At 48.3% G+C, this 27,500-nt stretch overlaps 1 protein-coding gene across 1 annotated transcript in view; it reads left to right on the forward strand.

The window, feature by feature from the left end:
• LOC110536457 (anthrax toxin receptor 2) overlaps window positions 1-27,500 on the forward strand; it is a gene marked incomplete in the record, with an annotated part of 153,384 nt that overhangs the window by 48,197 nt on the left and 77,687 nt on the right. The window contains 2 exon segments of the mRNA XM_036936470.1: window positions 6,582-6,660; window positions 8,005-8,100. Of these exon segments, the coding sequence (XP_036792365.1) occupies window positions 6,582-6,660; window positions 8,005-8,100 (175 nt within the window).

A 27,500-nucleotide genomic window follows, 5' to 3' on the forward strand; every position in this document is an offset into this window, starting at 1 on the left:
ATACACTTTCACTATACAATACATGTTCCATATACCATACACGTTCAGTCAATTGGTGGTGGCACTGGTCTCCTCTGTGGTGACAGCTGTGTCATGGTTCAGTCCTTGAACACAGGCATCTGTTGGTGGCCCTAACCCTCTCCCCCTTCCCCTCTCCACCATATCGCTCCATTAGGTAGGGCCCCCCCCGTGTCCTCCTGTCCCTTAACCCCTCCGGTGTGTTGATGATAACAAGGTTGAGTGGTGGAGCTCTTGGTTTGCTGTGTCTCACCTCACACAACAACGGTGGAGGGTGAAAGAGAACTTAAGGGTCTGGTTGACACCTGGCTGACACCTGGCTGACACCTGGCTGACACCTGGTTGGCACCTGGATGACACCTGGCTGACACCTGGCTGACACCTGGTTGGCCCCTGGATGACACCTGGCTGACACCTGGCTGACACCTGGCTGACACCTGGCTGACACCTGGCTGACACCTGGCAACAGACAGGACAGGACAGCTAGCTAATGCAGCAAGCCTCATGAATAATGGAAACAGGACAATCGGAGGGCGCACCGCGGGGCTGCCGACCGTGTCAGTTGTCCAATCGGTGCCATTTTTGGCGTCATAGCCATAAACATCTCTGGGTCGTTGAAAAGCAGAGCGTCTCTTGGTGCAGCGTTGGGGCAGGGATCTGTCTTCCTGTAGCGTTAAGGTCAGATAGTGTGACAGTTATTATTTTCTTGGTCCAATGTAAAGACTCTCTAGTTGAGCCCTGGTTGCCCTGAAGGTAAAGAATGGGATCCCGATGGAAATAACCCGACAGTGGACGTATGATTCAATACCTTTTAGTGATACAACAAAACAAAAAAACTGGAGTTTATGTATCGACCTATATGCACAGCAATATTATGAGTAGCAATCCAAATATTTAGCAGGTTTAATAATTCAGATGAAACTCATGTTGAAGAGGAGAAATAACGTGACCTTAGTTTGTGGGTGCGGTCAGCAGCACCCTGTTTCCACAAAAGCAAAACAAACCAGGTAAATAATGCATGGACATATCCTTCTGTCGCTCTGTCTCTTCTTGTAACGGGTGATGCTGTAAAACCCTGTGAATGACAATTGAAGGCAGGGCCCCCAGCTGTTAGGTTGAGCTGGGGTTATGTCTCTGAATTAGATGGGAGACGAGAGAGGGGGGAAATGTCATGCCAGAGGTAAAAAATGGGCATGGGGGTCACTCTTAAGGGATCACTCTAAAACCCTGTAAAGACTGACACATGTTTCCAGGGACATCAAGGCAGACGACTCAGACCTCTTCTCTGTTTGTATCACTGGAGATCTCTAAACTGGGATATGGACAAACCTGGGTTCAACTACTATTTGAAATCTTTCCAAATACTTTGATCTAGTCTTGCCTGGCTGACTGGATCAATAGAACAGTCCCAAGACTATAAATTCCGTAGATCCGGTACTCCAGGCAGAATAGAGCAAATGCTCAAGAGTATTGAAAAGATTTCATATAGTATTTGATCCCAGGTCTGGTCATTGGAGCTCTCTGAGGTGCGATGTGGAAACTTCTCTTTCCCTCCCACTCTAGTGGTCTCTGCGTCTAGTGGCTTCTGTCGGAGCGCCTCGTCGTCCTGCGTGACGCTAAGCGCTAGTGATACGATGCAGCTGGACGATCACCGGTGTCAGTAATGGCTTTCCAACTTTTCCTTAAAGACGGGAAAATTGAGGAGGGGTGAATTATTCAGGGTTGAACATATTGCGGAGGACGGCTGTCACTAAGAGTTGTGGAAACGTCGCTCCTCTGGAGGACGCGTGGCAGAGATCCTGGCAGAACAGAGGAAACTCTAAGAACTCTGAAGAGAGGGATTGTGGTACGGAACGAACCTCAAGAGTGGGTGATCAAACGTTAGGCCAAACACATGTTTAAGTTTCCATTCAAATGTCTGCAATGTAACGTGTGTTTGTTTGCAGTCATCTTGGCCTGGTCAAGCAAAAGGAATATTTCTCCTGATTAAATAAAATCTACTGTATATTGTATGTATAAATTAAATCTACAGTATATTGTATGTACACATTAAATCCACAGTATATTGTATGTACACATTAAATCCACAGTATATTGTATGTACACATTAAATCTACAGTATATTGTATGTACACATTAAATCTACAGTATATTGTATGTATAAATTAAATCTACAGTATATTGTATGTACACATTAAATCCACAGTATATTGTATGTACACATTAAATCTACAGTATATTGTATGTACACATTAAATCTACAGTATATTGTATGTATAAATTAAATCTACAGTATATTGTATGTATACATTAAATATACAGTATATTGTATGTATACATAAAGGACGATCGCTTTTTGGAGAAAGAAGCTCTAAAAAATGATGGTGCTCGTGAAACTAATCCAAATATTGTTTTTATTTCAATCAAACTGTTTCACTGAGTGATGATGTCATCACAAAAAAAGTATGTTCACACAATCACGATGTTTGTTTTTTGTGTTACTCAAAAAAAAAAATGTATGTTGAAATTGACTTTACATCTATGTTTAGAGGAACACCTTTTCTGTCCTGTTTGTGCAACAGTAACTCTCACCAACTACACAGAAAAAAAAATACCTTAACGCAGCATGCAGCAATTTCATTATTTGTTTTACTGAGTTACAGTTCATATGAGGAAATCAGTCAATTTGAAATAAATTCATTAGGCCCTAAATTATGGATTTCACATGACTGGGGATACAGATATGCGTCTGTTGGTCACAGAGACCTTCAACAAAAAGGTAGAGGGTGTGGATCAGATAACCAGTCACCATTTGTCTCATGCAGCACTACTCATCTCCTTCACCTAGAGTTGATCAGGCTGTTTATTGTGATATAATTAAGTTGTTGGTGCATATACACCGAGTGCACAAAACATTAGGAACACCTTCCTAATATTGCGTTGCACACCCTTGTCCCCTCGAAACAGCCTCAATTCGTCGAGGCACGGACTCTAAACGTTGTCGAACGAGTTATTGACTTCAATGCTTCCCACAGTTGTATCCAGTTGGCTGGATGTCCTTTGGGTGGTGGACCATTCTTGATACACACGGGAAAATGTTGCGCTTGAAAAACTCAGCAGTGTTGCAGTTCTTCACACAAACCGGTGCACCTGGCACCTACTACCATACCCCTTTCAAAGGCACTTCGATCTTTTGTCTTGCCCATTCACCATCTGAATGACACACGTACACAATCCATGTCTCAATTGTTTCGAGGCTTAAAAATCCTGCTTTAACCCCGTCTCCTCCCCTTCCTCTACCTACACTGATTGAAGTGGATTTAACAAGTGACCTCAGTAAGGGATCATAACTTTCACCTGGATTCAGCTGGTCAGTCTATGTCACGGAAAGAGCAAGTGTTCCTAATTTTTTGTCCACTCAGTGTGAAATCTCTAATAGTCAGTAGCAGAAAAACAGAATGTCCATGGCTTAAATCATATTATTTTTTTCCAACCGTAATCCTAAGAGAGCGGACCTTGTCTTTGTCTTCTTCCTCTATTTCTTATAAAGCACAGAGCCAAAGTCACAGACACGGCCCCTCCTAAATGTGTTCCACAATACCAGTCAAAGCCAAGTCACAGACACGGCCCCTCCTAAATGTGTTCCACAATACCAGTCAGAAGCCAAGTCACAGACACGGCCCCCCCCCTAAATGTGTTCCACAATACCAGTCAGAAGCCAAGTCGCAGACACGGCCCCTCCAAAATGTGTTCCACAATACCAGTCAGAAGCCAAGTCGCAGACACGGCCCCTCCTAAATGTGTTCCACAATACCAGTCAAAGCCAAGTCACAGACACGGCCCCTCCTAAATGTGTTCCACAATACCAGTCAGAAGCCAAGTCGCAGACACGGCCCCTCCTAAATGTGTTCCACAATACCAGTCAGAAGCCAAGTCACAGACACAGCCCCTCCTAAATGTCTTCCACAATACCAGTCAGAAGCCAAGTCACAGACACGGCCCCTCCTAAATGTGTTCCACAATACCAGTCAGAAGCCAAGTCACAGACACGGCCCCTCCTAAATGTGTTCCACAATACCAGTCAGAAGCCAAGTCGCAGACACGGCCCCTCCTAAATGTGTTCCACAATACCAGTCAGAAGCCAAGTCACAGACACGGCCCCTCCTAAATGTGTTCCACAATACCAGTCAAAGCCCAATTCACAGACACGGCCCCCCCCTAAATGTGTTCCACAATACAAGTCAAAGCCCAGTCACAGACACGGCCCCTCCTAAATGTGTTCCACAATACCAGTCAAAGCCCAATTTACAGACACGGCCCCCCCCTAAATGTGTTCCACAATACCAGTCAGAAGCCAAGTCACAGACACGGCCCCTCCTAAATGTCTTCCACAATACCAGTCAATGCCAAGTCACAGACACGCCCCCCCCTAAATGTGTTCCACAATACCAGTCAGAAGCCAAGTCACAGACACGGCCCCTCCTAAATGTGTTCCACAATACCAGTCAGAAGCCAATTCACTGACACGGCCCCTCCTAAATGTCTTCCACAATACCAGTCAGAAGCCAAGTCACAGACACAGCCCCTCCTAAATGTGTTCCACAATACCAGTCAGAAGCCAAGTCACAGACACGGCCCCCTCCTAAATGTGTTCCACAATACCAGTCAGAAGCCAAGTCACAGACACGCCCCCCCCCCCCTAAATGTGTTCCACAATACAAGTCAAAGCCAAGTCACAGACACGCCCCCCCCTAAATGTGTTCCACAATACCAGTCAAAGCCAAGTCACAGACACGCCCCCCCCTAAATGTGTTCCACAATACCAGTCAAAGCCAAGTCACAGACACGGCCCCCCCCCTAAATGTGTTCCACAATACCAGTCAAAGCCAAGTCACAGACACGGCCCCCCCCCTAAATGTGTTCCACAATACCAGTCAAAGCCAAGTCACAGACACGCCCCCCCCTAAATGTGTTCCACAATACCAGTCAAAGCCAAGTCACAGACACGGCCCCTCCTAAATGTGTTCCACAATACCAGTCAGAAGCCAAGTCACAGACACGGCCCCCCCCCTAAATGTGTTCCACAATACCAGTCAGAAGCCAAGTCACTGACACGGCCCCTCCTAAATGTGTTCCACAATACCAGTCAAAGCCAAGTCACAGACACAGCCCCTCCTAAATGTGTTCCACAATACCAGTCAGAAGCCAAGTCACAGACACGGCCCCCTCCTAAATGTGTTCCACAATACCAGTCAGAAGCCAAGTCACAGACACGCCCCCCCCCCCCTAAATGTGTTCCACAATACAAGTCAAAGCCAAGTCACAGACACGCCCCCCCCTAAATGTGTTCCACAATACCAGTCAAAGCCAAGTCACAGACACGCCCCCCCTAAATGTGTTCCACAATACCAGTCAAAGCCAAGTCACAGACACGCCCCCCCCTAAATGTGTTCCACAATACCAGTCAAAGCCAAGTCACAGACACGGCCCCCCCCCCTAAATGTGTTCCACAATACCAGTCAAAGCCAAGTCACAGACACGCCCCCCCTAAATGTGTTCCACAATACCAGTCAAAGCCCAAGTCACAGACACGGCCCCCCCCTAAATGTGTTCCACAATACAAGTCAAAGCCCAGTCACAGACACGGCCCCTCCTAAATGTGTTCCACAATACCAGTCAAAGCCCAATTTACAGACACGGCCCCCCCCTAAATGTGTTCCACAATACCAGTCAGAAGCCAAGTCACAGACACGGCCCCTCCTAAATGTCTTCCACAATACCAGTCAATGCCAAGTCACAGACACGCCCCCCCCTAAATGTCTTCCACAATACCAGTCAGAAGCCAAGTCACAGACACGCCCCCCCCTAAATGTGTTCCACAATACCAGTCAAAGCCAAGTCACAGACACGCCCCCCCCTAAATGTGTTCCACAATACCAGTCAAAGCCAAGTGGACAGGAACAAAAACATGAGGCGTAGTGTTTTAAAAAAAGAGAAGAAGAAAAATGACACATCATTTAAGTATTGAGTGTGGAAGTAGGAAAGGCGATATAAAGATTGAACAAGGGGGGAGGGGGGGTGGATTCAGGCGATTTAAATTCCAGTACCATACTAGCGGACAGTAGGACAGAGAGTCAGACGGCAGCTCATCTGTTGGAGCCGCAGGAGAATAGAAGGCCCAAGGCAGAGCCCAGGGCTAAACCAACTGCACAGAGAGAACACACACATACCTTCATCCCCCACACACACACGGCCAGGCGAACAATCAGACCAGACAATAGACAGTGTTTTACATATTTCTTAATTTTGGTGGTGGGGGGGGGTGGGGGAGGGGGTGGGGGGGGGGGGGGTGATTTCAGTCATTCCGTTTCCTGCTTAAAGGCATGGTAATTGGATCTGGCATAATGGACATACGGAAATAGCTCTGCCGTTCATCATTAGGGGTTTTAATTGCGCCATTTTAGAACTCGTTCCCCATGTGAAAAATAAGTCATACACAGCCCCCCCCCCCTGTTCAGGGCCATTGTGGTGTTAAACAGTGTGTGTTGTGCTCGTCTTTCTAGGTCCATGGACGTCCTCATAAGTCTGAACCATGGAAAGTCCTTCATCCTTAGTGCCTTCACCATCTACGCCACCACATGTGTGAGTTTTACATTGTCCAATATCTGTTAATAAAAGGGTTACGTAATACAGTCTATATTCATCTACAACTTGTGTATAGGTAGAATACCCGTACTTTACAAACTGAGCCACACGGGACCTATGTCCTATGTGCATACCTCTGGCTGGTCTTATCTGTCTATTGAATGACCTCTGACTGGTCTTATCTGTCTATTGAATGACCTCTGGCTGGTCTTATCTGTCTATTGAATGACCTCTGACTGGTCTTATCTGTCTATTGAATGACCTCTGACTGGTCTTATCTGTCTATTGAATGACCTCTGGCTGGTCTTATCTGTCTATTGAATGACCTCTGACTGGTCTTATCTGTCTATTGAATGACCTCTGACTGGTCTTATCTGTCTATTGAATGACCTCTGGCTGGTCTTATCTGTCTATTGAATGACCTCTGGCTGGTCTTATCTGTCTATTGAATGACCTCTGGCTGGTCTTATCTGTCAATTGAATGACGTATGACCTCTGACTGGTCTTATCTGTCTATTGAATGACCTCTGATTGGTCTTATCTGTCAATTGAATGACCTCTGGCTGGTCTTATCTGTCTATTGAATGACCTCTGATTGGTCTTATCTGTCTATTGAATGACCTCTGATTGGTCTTATCTGTCAATTGAATGACCTCTGGCTGGTCTTATCTGTCTATTGAATGACCTCTGACTGGATTTATCTGTCTATTGAATGACCTCTGGCTGGTCTTATCTGTCTATTGAATGACCTCTGACTGGTCTTATCTGTCTATTGAATGACCTCTGACTGGTCTTATCTGTCTATTGAATGACCTCTGGCTGGTCTTATCTGTCTATTGAATGACCTCTGACGGGTCTTATCTGTCTATTGAATGACCTCTGACTGGTCTTATCTGTCTATTGAATGACCTCTGGCTGGTCTTATCTGTCTATTGAATGACCTCTGACTGGTCTTATCTGTCTATTGAATGACCTCTGACTGGTCTTATCTGTCTATTGAATGACCTCTGGCTGGTCTTATCTGTCTATTGAATGACCTCTGATTGGTCTTATCTGTCTATTGAATAACCTCTGGCTGGTCTTATCTGTCTATTGAATGACCTCTGGCTGGTCTTATCTGTCTATTGAATGACCTCTGACTGGTCTTATCTGTCTATTGAATGACCTCTGGCTGGTCTTATCTGTCTATTGAATAACCTCTGACTGGTCTTATCTGTCTATTGAATGATGTATGACCTCTGGCTGGTCTTATCTGTCTATTGAATGACCTCTGACTGGTCTTATCTGTCTATTGAATGACCTCAGACTGGTCTAACGTCTATTTTTCTCTCCCTGTGTCAGTCGGACGGCTTCGCGGTAGCCATAGTGTTCCTGTTGCTGTTGTTACTGGCAGCGTTAGCAGCAGCGTGGTGGTTCTGGCCTCTCTGCTGCACTGTGGTGAGTCTAACAACGCGGTCTATAACATAATAACATAAAACACTGACACATTTATAACATACAGAAATGTTCCTGCCCTGGGGTTCATTTCCACATTTATAACGTACAGAAATGTTCCTGCCCTGGGGTTCATTTCCACATTTATAACATGCAGAAATGTTCCTGCCCTGGGGTTAATTTCCACATTTATAACATACAGAAATGTTCCTGCCCTGGGGTTCATTTCCACATTTATAACATACAGAAATGTTCCTGCCCTGGGGTTCATTTCCACATTTATAACATACAGAAATGTTCCTGCCCTGGGGTTCATTTCCACATTTATAACATACAGAAATGTTCCTGCCCTGGGGTTCATTTCCACATTTATAACATACAGAAATGTTCCTGCCCTGGGGTTCATTTCCACATTTATAACATACAGAAATGTTCCTGCCCTGGGGTTCATTTCCACATTTATAACATACAGAAATGTTCCTGCCCTGGGGTTCATTTCCACATTTATAACATACAGAAATGTTCCTGCCCTGGGGTTCATTTCCACATTTATAACGTACAGAAATGTTCCTGCCCTGGGGTTCATTTCCACATTTATAACATACAGAAATGTTCCTGCCCTGGGGTTCATTTCCACATTTATAACGTACAGAAATGTTCCTGCCCTGGGGTTCATTTCCACATTTATAACGTACAGAAATGTTCCTTCCCTGGGGTTCATTTCCACATTTATAACGTACAGAAATGTTCCTGCCCTGGGGTTCATTTCCACATTTATAACATACAGAAATGTTCCTGCCCTGGGGTTCATTTCCACATTTATAACGTACAGAAATGTTCCTGCCCTGGGGTTCATTTCCACATTTATAACATACAGAAATGTTCCTGCCCTGGGGTTCATTTCCACATTTATAACATACAGAAATGTTCCTGCCCTTGGGTTAATTTCCACATTTATAACGTACAGAAATGTTCCTGCCCTGGGGTTCATTTCCACATTTATAACGTACAGAAATGTTCCTGCCCTGGGGTTCATTTCCACATTTATAACATACATAAATGTTCCTGCCCTGGGGTTCATTTCCACATTTATAACGTACAGAAATGTTCCTGCCCTGGGGTTCATTTCCACATTTATAACATACAGAAATGTTCCTGCCCTGGGGTTCATTTCCACATTTATAACGTACAGAAATGTTCCTGCCCTGTGGTTCATTTCCACATTTATAACATACAGATATTTTTATTTATTTATATTTAACTAGGCAAGTCAGTTGAGAACAAATGTCTTATTTTCAATGACGGCCTAGGAACGGTGGGTTTAACTGCCTTGTTCAGGGGGGCAGAACGACAGATTCGTACCTTGTCAGCTCGGGGGATTCGATCTTGCAACCTTTCGGTTACTAGTCCAACCCTCTAACCACTAGGTAGTGGTTAGAGGAAGTTGTCTTTGTGTATTGTGTAAAATACTCCTCAATGTGTCCTTCCTGTGTCAGCAAGCTGCAGACTATACTGTAAGCAACTTAAACAATCACTGTAAACACTAATGTCTCTGTTTCAACAGTTCATCCTATCATTGAGGATGACCTGTATAAATAAAGGTTACACATGACAGGGTAAACACAGAAACCTGTCTGGCTCTGGATATGATCCGTTGTAAGCAAAGATATACCAACCCAGTCAAACCCTTAGCCAAAAGCCATTATTATAGCCATGCCCCAGCATCAGCCCTCCCTCCCCCGTGGGATGATGCCAGGTAAACTCAACCATCACGGCCAAGCCAGTCATTAATGGAACATGCTGCGCGGTCTCCACGTTGTTCAAGAGCTCAGCTGAGGTGAGGTGGTTGGCGTTGGCAGGCAGCCAGCTCCACTGTTAAACTCTTCTTCACCCCACGTTTTACCTCACGTTTTACCTCATTACTGCCTGCAAAGAGCTGCACAGCACCACAGAGGAAGAGGCTCGAACAGGAAGTAGTAACCATAGCGATAGAGATATGTGTTCTATTTAACTCTGAGATCTTTACCACATCCTGAATCTGGAAACAGTAGAGCCTGTTTAGTGTGGTGTGGCTTTCCTCTCCCAGGAAGCACTTCTCTTCTTGTTTTGTTTTTTTTGCGCAGATTCTTCTATTCCCCTTCTCGTGTTTCGTGTTATGATGGTTTGTTCGGTTGATATTAAATATCTGTTTCAAAGCCTTTGTTCACACCAAACCGTTTTTTTGTACATCATATATCATATTTTCCTCCTTTGTGAGGAGTTTCAGTATGTTTTTATGGAAGCTCATGGATTCTCAGTGCTTTGTCATCAGCATATCAATCCCTCCCCTCCCGCAACCCATTCCACATCTTCCTCTCTCCATTTAGAAAAGCCCACCCTTTCCAGATGGTGGTTTCAGGATATATATCATGCCTACAGATGGTATGTCCTTAGACCCCCTCTGTCCCCCTCTTCTATATGGGAACCCTGACAAACGGAAATATACCGTCACCAATACCATCACCAAACCGTCACCAATACCATCACCAATCACCAAAAATACCATCACCAATACCATCACCAAACCGTCACCAATACCATCACCAATCACCAATAATACCATCACCAATACCATCACCAATCACCAATAATACCATCACCAATACCTTCACCAATCACCAATAATACCATCACCAATATCATCACCAATACCATCACCAATACCATCACCAATCACCAACACCATCACCAACACATCACCAATCACCAATACCAATCACCAATAATACCATCACCAATCATCAATACCATCACCAATACCATCACCAACACCATCACCAACACCAACACCATCACCAATAATACCATCACCAATAGCCATCACCAATCACCAATACCATCACCAATAATACCATCACCAACACCATCACCAATAATGCCATCACCAATCACCACCACCAAACCGTCACCAATACCATCACCAATCACCAATAATGCCATCACCAATACCATCACCAATCACCAATAATACCATCACCAATACCTTCACCAATCACCAATAATACCATCACCAATACCATCACCAATACCATCACCAATCACCAATACCATCACCAATCACCAATACATCACCAATAATACAATCACCAATAACCATCACCAATCACTAATACCATCACCAATAATACCATCACCAATCACCATCACCAATACCATCACCAATCACCAATACCATCACCAATAATACCATCACCAATAACCATCACCAATCATCAATACCATCACCAATAAAACCATCACCAATCACCATCACCAATACAATCACCAATACCATCACCAATACCATCACCAATACCATCACCAATAATACCATCACCAATACCATCACCAATCATCAATACCATCACCAATACCATCACCAACACCATCACCAACACCAACACCATCACCAATAATACCATCACCAATAGCCATCACCAATCACCAATACCATCACCAATAATACCATCACCAACACCATCACCAATAATGCCATCACCAATCACCACCACCAAACCGTCACCAATACCATCACCAATCACCAATATCATCACCAATAATACCATCACCAACACCATCACCAATCACCAATACATCACCAATCACCAATACCAATCACCAATAATACCATCACCAATCATCAATACCATCACCAATACCATCACCAACACCATCACCAACACCAACACCATCACCAATAATACCATCACCAATAGCCATCACCAATCACCAATACCATCACCAATAATACCATCACCAACACCATCACCAATAATGCCATCACCAATCACCACCACCAAACCGTCACCAATACCATCACCAATCACCAATAATACCATCACCAATACCATCACCAATCACCAATAATACCATCACCAATACCTTCACCAATCACCAATAATACCATCACCAATACCATCACCAATACCATCACCAATCACCAATACCATCACCAATCACCAATACATCACCAATAATACAATCACCAATAACCATCACCAATCACTAATACCATCACCAATCACCATCACCAATACCATCACCAATCACCAATACCATCACCAATAATACCATCACCAATAACCATCACCAATCATCAATACCATCACCAATAAAACCATCACCAATCACCATCACCAATACAATCACCAATACCATCACCAATACCATCACCAATACCATCACCAATAATACCATCACCAATACCATCACCAATCATCAATACCATCACCAACACCATCACCAACACCAACACCATCACCAATAATACCATCACCAATAGCCATCACCAATCACCAATACCATCACCAATAATACCATCACCAACACCATCACCAATAATGCCATCACCAATCACCACCACCAAACCGTCACCAATACCATCACCAATCACCAATATCATCACCAATAATACCATCACCAACACCATCACCAATAATGCCATCACCAATCACCACCACCAAACCGTCACCAATACCATCACCAATCACCAATACCATCACCAATACCATCACCAATACCATCACCAATCACCAATACCATCACCAATACCATCACCAATCACCAATACCATCACCAATCACCAATACATCACCAATAATACCATCACCAATAACCATCACCAATCACTAATACCATCACCAATAATACCATCACCAATCACCATCACCAATACCATCACCAATCACCAATACCATCACCAATAATACCATCACCAATAAAACCATCACCAATCACCATCACCAATACAATCACCATACCATCACCAATACCATCACCAATACCATCACCAATAATACCATCACCAATACCATCACCAATCACCAATACAATCACCAATAATACAATCACCAATACTATCACCAATACCATCACCAAACCGTCACCAATACCATCACCAATCACCAATACCATCACCAATACCATCACCAATCTCCAATACCAATCACCAACATCATAACCAACACCATTACCATCACCAATCTCCAATACCATCACCAATCACCAATACCATCACCAATACCATCACCAATCACCAACACCAATCACCATCACCAATACCATCACCAATCACCAATACATCACCAATAATACCATCACCAATAACCATCACCAATCACTAATACCATCACCAATAATACCATCACCAATACCATCACCAATCACCAATACAATCACCAATAATACAATCACCAATACCATCACCAATCACCATCACCAAACCGTCACCAATACCATCACCAATCACGAATACCATCACCAATACCATCACCAATACCATTGCCAATTACCATCACCAAACCATCACCAATACTATCACCAATACCATCACCATCACCAAACCGTCACCAATACCATCACCAATCACCAATACCATCACCAATCTCCAATACCAATCACCAACATCATAACCAACACCATTACCATCACCAATCTCCAATACCATCACCAATCACCAATACCATCACCAATACCATCACCAATCACCAATACCATCACCAATACCATCACCAATCACCAACACCATCACCAATCACCAATACCATCACCAATAATACCATCACCAATAACCATCACCAATCACCAATACCATCACCAATAATACCATCACCAATCACCATCACCAATACCATCACCAATCACCAATACCATCACCAATAATACCATCACCAATCACCAATACCATCACCAATAATACAATCACCATCACCAATACCATCACCAATCACCAATACCATCACTAAATCCATCACCAATACCATCACCAATAATACCATCACAAATAACCATCACCAATCACCAACACCATCACCAATAATACCATCACCAATCACCATCACCAATAATGCCATCACCAATCACCATCACCAAACCGTCACCAATACCATCACCAATCACCAATTCCATCACCAATACCAACACCAATTCCATCGCCAATTACCATCACAAATACCATCACCAATCACCATCACCAAACCGTCACCAATACCATCATCAATCACCAATACCATCACCATCACCAATACCATCACCAATCACCAACATCATAACCAACACCATTACCATCACCAATCACCAACACCATCACCACCACCAAAACCATCACAATTCATCAATCACCATCACCATTACCAACACCATGACCAACACCATCACCAATACCATCCCCACCACCAAAACCATCACAATTCACCAATACCATCACCATGACCAACACCATCACCAAGACCATCACCACCACCAACACCATGACCATCACTACCACCATCACCAATACCATCACCAACACCCATCACCAAAACCATCACCAAATACCAACACCATCACCATTACCAATACCAACACCAATACCATCACCAACACCATGACCATCACCAACACCATGACCAACACCATGACCAACACCATTATCAAAAAAACACCACCATCAGAATAACCAACACCACCACTAACACCAACACCATCAGTATCACCAACACCACAACTAACACCAACACCATAAGTATCACCAACACCACAACTAACACCAACAACATCAGAATCACGAACACCACCACTAACACCATCAGAATCACCACCACTAACACCAACACCATCAGAATCACCAACACCATCAGAATCACCAACACCAACAGTATCACCAGCAGCATCAGTATCACCAACACCATCAGAATCACCAACACCACCACCAACACCATCAGAATCACCAACACCATCAGAATCACCACCACCATCACCATCACCATCAGAATCACCACCACCACCACTAATACCAACACCATCAGTATCACCAGCACCAACACCACCACTAATACCAACACCATCAGTATCACCACCACCATCACCAACAGTATCACCAGCAGCAGCTTCCAAATAATAAATAATACTGCCAATAATAATATGATAATTATATGCATCACCTGTCTTCGTCCAGGATGAGATGGAAGCATATTCTGGAAAACCAACAAAGACATTGCAATGTAAAGCCCCTGCAGCATGTCTGGCTGGGGATGTGTTTGTCTTGGTGTTGGAGCTGCTGCTGCTCTCCATCAGGGACCTGGGGAGAGGAGGAGAGAGAGGGGGAGAGGGAGAGGAGGAGAGAGAGGAGGAGAGGGAGAGGAGGGGGGAGAGGGAGAGGGTAGGAGAGAGAGAGGAGTAGAGAGGGAGAGGAGGAGGAAAGAGGGAGAGGAGGGGGAGAGGAGGAAGGGGTAGAGGAGAGGAGTGGGAAGAGGGGGAGAGGGAGAGGAGGAAGGGGTAGAGGAGGAGAAGGAGAGGAGGAGAGGGGTAGAGGAGGAGAAGGGGAGGGGAAAGGAGGAGCGGAGTAAAGGAAGAGTAGAGTAGAGGGAGAGGAGAAGAGGAGGGGGGATAGGGGAGGAGAGGGTGAAAGGAGGAGAGGGCATTTGTGTGGGTTGTTAATATTTCAACCCCCAGTCTGTCAGGTTTCAGCTGGTTTCAGAGTTACAGCAGGATGAGGCGGTGAGGATAGGTTGGGATGAGGACAGGATCACACACACACGCACACGCAAACCATCTCCTTCCCTTATGGAACCTTGCCGGGCATGAGGTCATGCAAACTGTGGTGCTGGTGGTGAATTAAGCCTTTATTTATGTTTATAGGAAATAAGCACACAGAACTACACTCCTCTCTCCTAAACAGATATGAACTACACTCCTCCCTTCTACCCTGATATGAACTACACTCCTCCCTCCTACCCTGATTGAAATACACCCCCCCTCCTACCCTGATTGAGCTACACTCCTCCCTCCTACCCTGATTGAACTACACCCCTCTCTCCTACCCTGATTGAACTACACCCCCCTCCTACCCTGATTGAGCTACACTCCTCTCCCCTACCCTGATTGAGCTACACTCCTCCCTCCTACCCTGATTGAGCTACACTCCCCCCTCCTACCCTGATTGAACTACACCCCTCCCCTCTAACCTGATATGAACTACACCCCCTCCTACCCTGATATAAACTACACCCATCCCTCCTACCCTGATATGAACTACACCCCTCTCTCCTACCCTCATTGAACTACACCCCTCCTTCCTACCCTGATTTAACTACCCCCCCACCCTGATATAAACTACCCCCCTCCTCCATCACCTGATATGAACTACCCCCTCCCCTGATATGAACTACCCCCCTACCCTGATTTGAACTACCCGCCTCCCCTGATATGAACTACTCCCCTCCCCTGATATGAACTACCCCCTCCCCTGATATGAACTACTCCCCTCCCCTGATATGAACTACCCCCTCCCCTGATATGAACTACCCCCCTCCCCTGATATGAACTACCCCTCTCCCTCCCCTGATATGAACTACCCCCCTCCCCTGATATGAACTACCCCCCTCCTCTGATATGAACGACCCCTCTCCTCTGATATGAACTACCCCTCTCCCCTGATATGAACCAACCCTCTAACCCTGATGGAACTACCCCCCTCCCCTCTCCCCTGATATGAACTACCCCCCTCCCCTGATATGAACTACCCCTCTCCCTCCCCTGATATGAACTACCCCCCTCCCCTGATATGAACTACCCCTCTCCCTCCCCTGATATGAACTACCCCCCCTCCCCTGATATGAACTACCCCCCTCCCCTGATATGAACTACCCCCCTCCCCTGATATGAACTACCCCCTCCCCCTCCCCTGATATGAACTACCCCCCTCCCCTGATATGAACTACCCCTCTCCCTCCCCTGATATGAACTACCCCCCTCCCCTGATATGAACTACCCCCCTCCCCTGATATGAACTACCCCCCTCCCCTGATATGAACTACCCCCCTCCCTGATATGAACTACCCCCCTCCCCTGATATGAACTACCCCTCTCCCCTGATATGAACTACCCCTCTCCTCTGATATGAACTACCCCCTCCCCTGATATGAACTACCCCCCTCCCCTGATATGAACTACCCCCCTCCCCTCTCCCCTGATATGAACTACCCCCCCTCCCCTGATATGAACTACCCCCCTCCCCTGATATGAACTACTCCCCTCCCCCCTCCCCTGATATGAACTACCCCCCTCCCCTGATATGAACTACCCCCCCTCCCCTGATATGAACTACCCCCCTCCCCTGATATGAACTACCCCCCTCCCCTGATATGAACTACCCCCCTCCCCTGATATGAACTACCCCCCTCCCCTGATATAAACTACCCCCCTCCCCTGATATAAACTACCCCCCTCCCCTGATATGAACTACCCCCCTCCCCTGATATGAGCTACCCCCCTCCCCTCTCCCCTGATATGAACTACCCCCCTCCCCTGATATGAACTACCCCCCCTCCCCTGATATGAACTACCCCCCTCCCCTGATATGAACTACCCCCCTCCCCCCTCCCCTGATATGAACTACCCCCCCCCTCCCCTGATATGAACTACCCCCTCCCCCCTCCCCTGATATGAACTACCCCCCTCTCCTCTCCTCTGATATGAACTACCCCCCCTCCCCTGATATGAACTACCCCCTCCCCTGATATGAACTACCCCCCTCCCCTCTCCCCTGATATGAACTACCCCCCTCCCCTGATATGAACTACCCCCCTCCCCTGATATGAACTACCCCCTCCCCTCTCCTCTGATATGAACTACCCCCCCTCCCCTGATATGAACTACCCCCCTCCCCTGATATGAACTCCCCCCCTCCCCTCTCCCCTGATATGAACTACCCCCTCCCCTGATATGAACTACCCCCCTCCCCTGATATGAACTACCCCCCTCCCCTGATATGAACTACCCCCCTCCCCTCTCCTCTGATATGAACTACCCCCCCTCCCCTGATATGAACTACCCCCCTCCCCTGATATGAACTACCCCCCTCCCCTCTCCCCTGATATAAACTACCCCCCTCCCCTGATATGAACTACCCCCCTCCTCTGATATGAACTACCCCCCCTCCCCTGATATGAACTACCCCCCTCCCCTCTCCTCTGATATGAACTACCCCCTCCCCTGATATGAACTACCCCCCTCCCCCCTCCCCTGATATGAACTACCCCCCTCCCCTATCCCCTGATATGAACTACCCCCCTCCCCTGATATGAACTACCCCCTCCCCTGATATGAACTACCCGCCTCCCCTAATATGAACTACCCCCTCCCCTCTCCCCTGATATGAACTACCCCCCTCCCCTGATATGAACTACCCCCTCCCCTGATATGAACTACCCGCCTCCCCTAATATGAACTACCCCCTCCCCCTCCCCTGATATAAACTACCCCCCTCCCCCTCCACTGATATGAACTACCCGCCTCCCCTAATATGAACTACCCCCTCCCCCTCCCCTGATATAAACTACCCCCCCTCCCCTGATATGAACTACCCCCTCCCCTTATATGAACTACCCCTCTCCCCTGATATGAACTACCCCGCTCCCCTGATATAAACTACCCCCCCTCCCATGATATGAACTACCCCCTCCCCTGATATGAACTACCCCTCTCCCCTGATATGAACTACCCCCCTCCCCTGATATAAACTACCCCCCCTCCCCTGATATAAACTACCCCCTCCCCTGATATGAACTACCCCCCTCCCCCTCCCCTGATATGAACTACCCCCCTCCCCCTCCCCTGATATGAACTACCCCCTCCCCCTCCCCTGATATGAACTACCCCCCTCCCCCTCCCCTGATATGAACTACCCCCCTCCCCCTCCCCTGATATGAACTACCCCTCTCCTCTGATATGAACTACCCCCTCCCCTGATATGAACTACCCCCCTCCCCTGATATGAACTACCCCCCTCCCCTCTCCCCTGATATGAACTACCCCCCTCCCCTGATATGAACTACCCCCCTCCCCTGATATGAACTACTCCCCTCCCCCCTCCCCTGATATGAACTACCCCCCTCCCCTGATATGAACTACCCCCCCTCCCCTGATATGAACTACCCCCCTCCCCTGATATGAACTACCCCCCTCCCCTGATATGAACTACCCCCCTCCCCTGATATGAACTACCCCCCTCCCCTGATATAAACTACCCCCCTCCCCTGATATAAACTACCCCCCTCCCCTGATATGAACTACCCCCCTCCCCTGATATGAGCTACCCCCCTCCCCTCTCCCCTGATATGAACTACCCCCCTCCCCTGATATGAACTACCCCCCCTCCCCTGATATGAACTACCCCCCTCCCCTGATATGAACTACCCCCCTCCCCCCTCCCCTGATATGAACTACCCCCCCCCTCCCCTGATATGAACTACCCCCTCCCCCCTCCCCTGATATGAACTACCCCCCTCTCCTCTCCTCTGATATGAACTACCCCCCCTCCCCTGATATGAACTACCCCCTCCCCTGATATGAACTACCCCCCTCCCCTCTCCCCTGATATGAACTACCCCCCTCCCCTGATATGAACTACCCCCCTCCCCTGATATGAACTACCCCCTCCCCTCTCCTCTGATATGAACTACCCCCCCTCCCCTGATATGAACTACCCCCCTCCCCTGATATGAACTCCCCCCCTCCCCTCTCCCCTGATATGAACTACCCCCTCCCCTGATATGAACTACCCCCCTCCCCTGATATGAACTACCCCCCTCCCCTGATATGAACTACCCCCCTCCCCTCTCCTCTGATATGAACTACCCCCCCTCCCCTGATATGAACTACCCCCCTCCCCTGATATGAACTACCCCCCTCCCCTCTCCCCTGATATAAACTACCCCCCTCCCCTGATATGAACTACCCCCCTCCTCTGATATGAACTACCCCCCCTCCCCTGATATGAACTACCCCCCTCCCCTCTCCTCTGATATGAACTATCCCCTCCCCTGATATGAACTACCCCCCTCCCCCCTCCCCTGATATGAACTACCCCCCTCCCCCTGATATGAACTACCCCCCTCCCCTGATATGAACTACCCCCTCCCCTGATATGAACTACCCGCCTCCCCTAATATGAACTACCCCCTCCCCTCTCCCCTGATATGAACTACCCCCCTCCCCTGATATGAACTACCCCCTCCCCTGATATGAACTACCCGCCTCCCCTAATATGAACTACCCCCTCCCCCTCCCCTGATATAAACTACCCCCCTCCCCCTCCACTGATATGAACTACCCGCCTCCCCTAATATGAACTACCCCCTCCCCCTCCCCTGATATAAACTACCCCCCCTCCCCTGATATGAACTACCCCCTCCCCTTATATGAACTACCCCTCTCCCCTGATATGAACTACCCCGCTCCCCTGATATAAACTACCCCCCCTCCCATGATATGAACTACCCCCTCCCCTGATATGAACTACCCCTCTCCCCTGATATGAACTACCCCCCTTCCCTGATATAAACTACCCCCCCTCCCCTGATATAAACTACCCCCTCCCCTGATATGAACTACCCCCCTCCCCCTCCCCTGATATGAACTACCCCCCTCCCCCTCCCCTGATATGAACTACCCCCTCCCCTGATATGAACTACCCCCCTCCCCCTCCCCTGATATGAACTACCCCCCCCTCCCATGATATGAACTACCCCCTCCCCTGATATGAACTACCCCCCTCCCCCTCCCCTGATATGAACTACCCCCCTCCCCCTCCCCTGATATGAACTACCCCCCTCCCCTGATATGAACTACCCCCCTCCCCTCTCCCCTGATATGAACTACCCCCTCCCCTGATATGAACTACCCCCCTCCCCTGATATGAACTACCCCCCTCCCCTGATATGAACTACCCCCCTCCCCTCTCCTCTGATATGAACTACCCCCCCTCCCCTGATATGAACTACCCCCCTCCCCTGATATGAACTACCCCCCTCCCCTCTCCCCTGATATGAACTACCCCCCTCCCCTGATATGAACTACCCCCCTCCCCTCTCCCCTGATATGAACTACCCCCCTCCCCTGATATGAACTACCCCCCTCCTCTGATATGAACTACCCCCCTCCCCTGATATGAACTACCCCCCTCTCCTCTCCTCTGATATGAACTACCCCCTCCCCTGATATGAACTACCCCCCTCCCCCCTCCCCTGATATGAACTACCCCCCTCCCCTATCCCCTGATATGAACTACCCCCCTCCCCTGATATGAACTACCCCCTCCCCTGATATGAACTACCCGCCTCCCCTAATATGAACTACCCCCTCCCCTCTCCCCTGATATGAACTACCCCCCTCCCCTGATATGAACTACCCCCTCCCCTGATATGAACTACCCGCCTCCCCTAATATGAACTACCCCCTCCCCCTCCCCTGATATAAACTACCCCCCTCCCCCTCCACTGATATGAACTACCCGCCTCCCCTAATATGAACTACCCCCTCCCCCTCCCCTGATATAAACTACCCCCCCTCCCCTGATATGAACTACCCCTCTCCCCTGACATGAACTACCCCGCTCCCCTGATATAAACTACCCCCCCTCCCCTGATATGAACTACCCCCTCCCCTGATATGAACTACCCCTCTCCCCTGATATGAACTACCCCCCTCCCCTGATATAAACTACCCCCCCTCCCCTGATATAAACTACCCCCTCCCCTGATATGAACTACCCCCCTCCCCCTCCCCTGATATGAACTACCCCCCTCCCCCTCCCCTGATATGAACTACCCCCTCCCCCTCCCCTGATATGAACTAACCCCCTCCCCCTCCCCTGATATGAACTACCCCCCTCCCCCTCCCCTGATATGAACTACCCCCTCCCCTGATATGAACTACCCCCCTCCCCCTCCCCTGATATGAACTACCCCCCTCCCCCTCCCCTGATATGAACTACCCCCTCCCCCTCCCCTGATATGAACTACCCCCCCCCTCCCCTGATATGAACTACCCCCTCCCCTATCCCCTGATATGAACTACCCCCCTCCCCTGATATGAACTATCCCCCCCCTCCCCTGATATGAACTACCCCTCTCCCCTGATATGAACTACCCCCCTCCCCTGATATGAACTACCCCCCCTCCCCTGATATGAACTACCCCCCTCCCCCTCCCCTGATATAAACTACCCCCCCTCCCCTGATATGAACTACCCCCTCCCCCTCCCCTGATATGAACTACCCCCCTCCCCTGATATGAACTACCCCCTCCCCCTCCCCTGATATGAACTACCCCCCTCCCCCTCCCCTGATATGAACTACCCCCTCCCCCTCCCCTGATATGAACTACCCCCTCCCCCTCCCCTGATATGAACTACCCCCCTCCCCCTCCCCTGATATGAACTACCCCTCTCCCCTGATATGAACTACCCCCCTCCCCTGATTTGAACTACCCCCCTCCCCTGATATGAACTACCCCCCTCCCCTGATATGAACTACCCCCCTCCCCTGATATGAACTACCCCCCTCCCCTGATATGAACTACCCCCCTCCCCTGATATGAACTACCCCCTCCCCTGATATGAACTACCCCCCTCCCCCTCCCCTGATATGAACTACCCCCTCCCCTGATATGAACTACCCTTCTCCCCTGATATGAACTACCCCCTCCCCTGATATAAACTACCCCCCCTCCCATGATATGAACTACCCCCTCCCCTGATATGAACTACCCCTCTCCCCTGATATGAACTACCCCCCTCCCCTGATATAAACTACCCCCCCTCCCCTGATATGAACTACCCCTCTCCCCTGATATGAACTACCCCCCTCCCCTGATATAAACTACCCCCCCTCCCCTGATATGAACTACCCCCTCCCCTGATATGAACTACCCCCCTCCCCCTCCCCTGATATGAACTACCCCCCCTCCCCTGATATGAACTACCCCCTCCCCTGATATGAACTACCCCCCTCCCCCTCCCCTGATATGAACTACCCCCCCTCCCCTGATATGAACTACCCCCTCCCCTGATATGAACTACCCCCCTCCCCCTCCCCTGATATGAACTACCCCCCCCTCCCCTGATATGAACTACCCCTCTCCCCTGATATGAACTACCCCCTCCCCTGATATAAACTACCCCCCCTCCCCTGATATGAACTACCCCCTCCCCCTCCCCTGATATGAACTACCCCCCTCCCCTGATATGAACTACCCCCCTCCCCCTCCCCTGATATGAACTACCCCCCCCTCCCCTGATATGAACTACCCCTCTCCCCTGATATGAACTACCCCCTCCCCTGATATGAACTACCCCCCTCCCCTGATATGAACTACCCCCCTCCCCTTATATGAACTACCCCTCTCCCCTGATTTGAACTACCCCCCTCCCCTGATTTGAACTACCCCCCTCCCCTGATATGAACTACCCCTCTCCCCTGATATGAACTACCCGCCTCCCCTAATATGAACTACCCCCTCCCCCTCCCCTGATATGAACTACCCCCTCCCCTGATATGAACTACCCCCTCCCCCTCCCCTGATATGAACTACCCCCCTCCCCTGATATGAACTACCCCCTCCCCCTCTCCTGATTTGAACTACCCCCCTCCCCTGATATGAACTACCCCCTCCCCTGATATGAACTACCCGCCTCCCCTAATATGAACTACCCCCTCCCCCTCCCCTGATATGAACTACCCCCTCCCCTGATATGAACTACCCCCCTCCCCTGATATGAACTACCCCCCTCCCCTGATATGAACTACCCCCTCCCCCTCCCCTGATATGAACTACCCCCTCCCCTGATATGAACTACCCCCTCCCCTGATATGAACTACCCCCCTCCCCTGATATGAACTACCCCCTCCCCCTCCCCTGATATAAACTACCCCCCTCCCCTGATATAAACTACCCCCTCCCCCTCCCCTGATATGAACTACCCCCCTCCCCCTCCCCTGATATAAACTACCCCCCTCCCCTTATATGAACTACCCCCTCCCCCCCCCCCCTGATATGAACTACCCCCCTCCCCTGATATGAACTACCCCCTCCCCCTCCCCTGATATAAACTACCCCCCTCCCCTGATATGAACTACCCCCTCCCCCTCCCCTGATATGAACTACCCCCCTCCCCTGATATGAACTACCCCTCTCCCCTGATATGAACTACCCCCCCTCCCCTGATATGAACTACCCCCCTCCCCTGATATGAACTACCCCCCCTCCCCTGAATCAGTTGTTTTAATCCGTTTTTCATACAGTGATGTGTGTGTGTGTGTTGTGGTGGGCTTAAAGACACGCATCACAATATAGCTTCCGGTCTTCTATTACATTGACGACGAGTGAGAGAACATGCCGATGCTGTCACTCAGGTCTACTGGGCAAGAGGGTTGAATAGTTTCTCTCCTGCTAGGCCCTCGACCTGTCTTTCACTTCTTGTTAGAATGCGGTATTCAATAATTCCTGTCAGATTGTGCTAAACTTTAATGTGTACAGTAGATCCTAAATGGAATCACATGATGTGTAATCGCTGGCTATGTGAACATCCCTTAAAATCATTACCTTCAGCATTTCTCTCAAACAGGTTTAATTTGTCCGTAATGAAGTGCATCATTTATAATTTGCAAATACGCTACCTGCTACTGGATATTCTAGGATAAACTGATGAAACAGCTTGACTCAGCATGGAGGGTTTTAACATCTTGACTCAACATGGAGGGTTTTAAACAGCTTGATTCAACGTAGAGGGTTCCAACAGCTTGACTCAACATAATGGGTTTTAAACAGCTTGACTCAACGTGGAGGGTTCCAACAGCTTGACACAACATGGAGGGTTCCAACAGCTTGACTCAACATGGAGTGTTCCAACAGCTTGACTCAACATAATGGGTTTTAAACAGCTTGACTCAACATAATGGGTTTTAAAAAGCTTGACTCAACGTGGAAGGTTCCAACAGCTTGACTCAATGTGGAGGGTTCCAACAGCTTGACTCAACATGGAGGGTTCCAACAGCTTGACTCAACATGGAGGGTTCCAACAGCTTGACTCAACATGGAGGGTTCCAACAGCTTGACTCAACATAATGGGTTTTAAACAGCTTGACTCAACATGGAGGGTTCCAACAGCTTGACTCAACATGGAGGGTTCCAACAGCTTGACTCAACATGGAGGGTTCCAACAGCTTGACTCAACATGGAGGGTTCCAACAGCTTGACTCAACATAATGGGTTTTAAACAGCTTGACTCAATGTGGAGGGTTCCAACAGCTTGACTCAACATGGAGGGTTCCAACAGCTTGACTCAACGTGGAGCATTTAAACAGCTTGACTCAATGCAGAGGGTTCCAACAGCTTGACTCAACATGGAGGGTTCCAACAGCTTGACTCAACATGGAGGGTTTCAACGGCTTGAGTCAACATGGAGGGTTCCAACAGCTTGACTCAACATGGAGGGTTTAACAGTTTTATTCAACATGGAGGGATTAAACATCTTGAATCATCATGGAGGGTTCCAACAGCTTGACTCAACATGGAGGGTTCCAACAGCTTAACTCAACATGGAGGGTTCCAACAGCTTGACTCAACATGGAGGGTTTAAACAGTTTGACTCAACGTGGAGGGTTCCAACAGCTTGACTCAACATGGAGGGTTTAAACAGTTTTATTCAACGTGGAGGGTTTAAACATCTTGACTCATCATGGAGTGTTCCAACAGCTTGACTCAACATGGAGGGTTCCAACAGCTTGACTCAACATAATGGGTTTTAAACAGCTTGACTCAACGTGGAGGGTTCCAACAGCTTCACTCAACATCGAGGGTTCCAACAGCTTGACTCAATGCAGAGGGTCCAACAGCTTGACTCAACATGGAGGGTTCCAACAGCTTGACTCAACATGGAGGGTTTCAACGGCTTGAGTCAACATGGAGGGTTCCAACAGCTTGACTCAACATGGAGTGTTTAAACAGCTTGACTCAACACGGAGGGTTTAAACAGCTTGACTCAACACGGAGGGTTTAAAATGGGGGTAAAATTAATGGGATTAACATTAGCAATTCCAATTGGACAATTAACAGAGAGGGCTATAAGGTTATGATGCCCTGAGTGGCTGTGATTGGTCAAGGGAACCTGGTGTTTGTGTTGCAGCTTTGGGCCTGATCAGGCTAAATGTCAGACGGTTAAGTATTTAGTACTTTATTGGTATCTATTAGGATCCCCCATCCACTAAAATCCAGCAACACACACACACACACACACACCACACACACCAGATGGTTAAGTAACCAGAGACATAGCTAGTTTATGAATTACTGTGCGAGCACCGCATGCTTCCACTGCGCTTGCTGTGAGCCTCCCCTCCCTGGTCACATCTGTTTGTCTGGTAGTTAGAGAACTACCAGACACGTCCTGTAACAGCAGATACACTCTCATTTGTATAATGCTTTTATTTATCCCACAATATGTCCTGGAAAATCTGCTGCATAATTACTTAATAAAAGGAGCTAATCCGCGAACGTACGGTCTGCCTAAAATGCCGTTAATCATTTTACAGTGTAGAGTAGAGATGACAGACAGACAGGAAGATAGACCAACTCACGTACATGACTGGATTTGAGTCAAAGAGCATTTAATTAACCCTAATTGATTATTTTGTCATTAATATAATGACAACAGTACATTAGCTGCATTAACAGGAGAGGTGTGGTATAACTGTACCGGAGTAGTCATGTCACAACTACTGTCACAGACAGGACAGGCCTGCTAGTCAGTAGTCAGAATCACTGTCACAGACAGGACAGGCCTGCTAGTCAGTCAGTAGCCACAACCACTGTCACAGACAGGACAGGCCTGCTAGTCAGTCAGTAGTCACAACCACTGTCACAGACAGGACAGGCCTGCTAGTCAGTCAGTAGTCACAAGCACTGTCACAGACAGGACAGGCCTGCTAGTCAGTCAGTAGCCACAACCACTGTCACAGACAGGACAGGCCTGCTAGTCAGTCAGTAGCCACAACCACTGTCACAGACAGGACAGGCCTGCTAGTCACATAACTCTGGGATGGGTAGTGTGTGTGTGCATGTGTCTGAGTGTGTGTGTTTGTGTGTGTGTGTATTTGTGTGTGTCTGTGTGCGGTGTGTTTGTGGTGTGTGTCTGTGTGCGGTGTGTGTGTCGGTGTGTGTGCGGTGTGTGTGTGTGTCTGTGTCTGTGTGTGTGTGTGTCTGTGTGCGGTGTGTGTGTCTGTGTGCAGTGTGTTCGTGCGGTGTGTGTGTGTCTGTGTGCAGTGTGTTCGTGCGGTGTGTTCGTGCGGTGTGTGTGTGTCTGTGTGCGGTGTGTGTGTGTCTGTGTGCAGTGTGTGTGTGTCTGTGCGGTGTGTGTGTGTGTTTTGTGACCAGGCACTCATGTTCATGTCAGTCTTCCTGTCAGTGTTGTCTGGATCCGAGCCCAATCTTCTCCTCTCCTCTCCTCTCCTCTCCTCTCCTCTCCTCTCCTCTCCTCTCCTCTCCTCTCCTCTCCTCTCCTCTCCTCTCCTCTCCTCTCCTCTCCTCTCCTCTCTCTTCTCATCTCCTCTCCTCTCTCTTCCCCTCTCC

Source organism: Oncorhynchus mykiss, chromosome 11 (assembly GCF_013265735.2).
Source record: "Oncorhynchus mykiss isolate Arlee chromosome 11, USDA_OmykA_1.1, whole genome shotgun sequence".
NCBI classification, from domain to species: domain Eukaryota; kingdom Metazoa; phylum Chordata; class Actinopteri; order Salmoniformes; family Salmonidae; genus Oncorhynchus; species Oncorhynchus mykiss.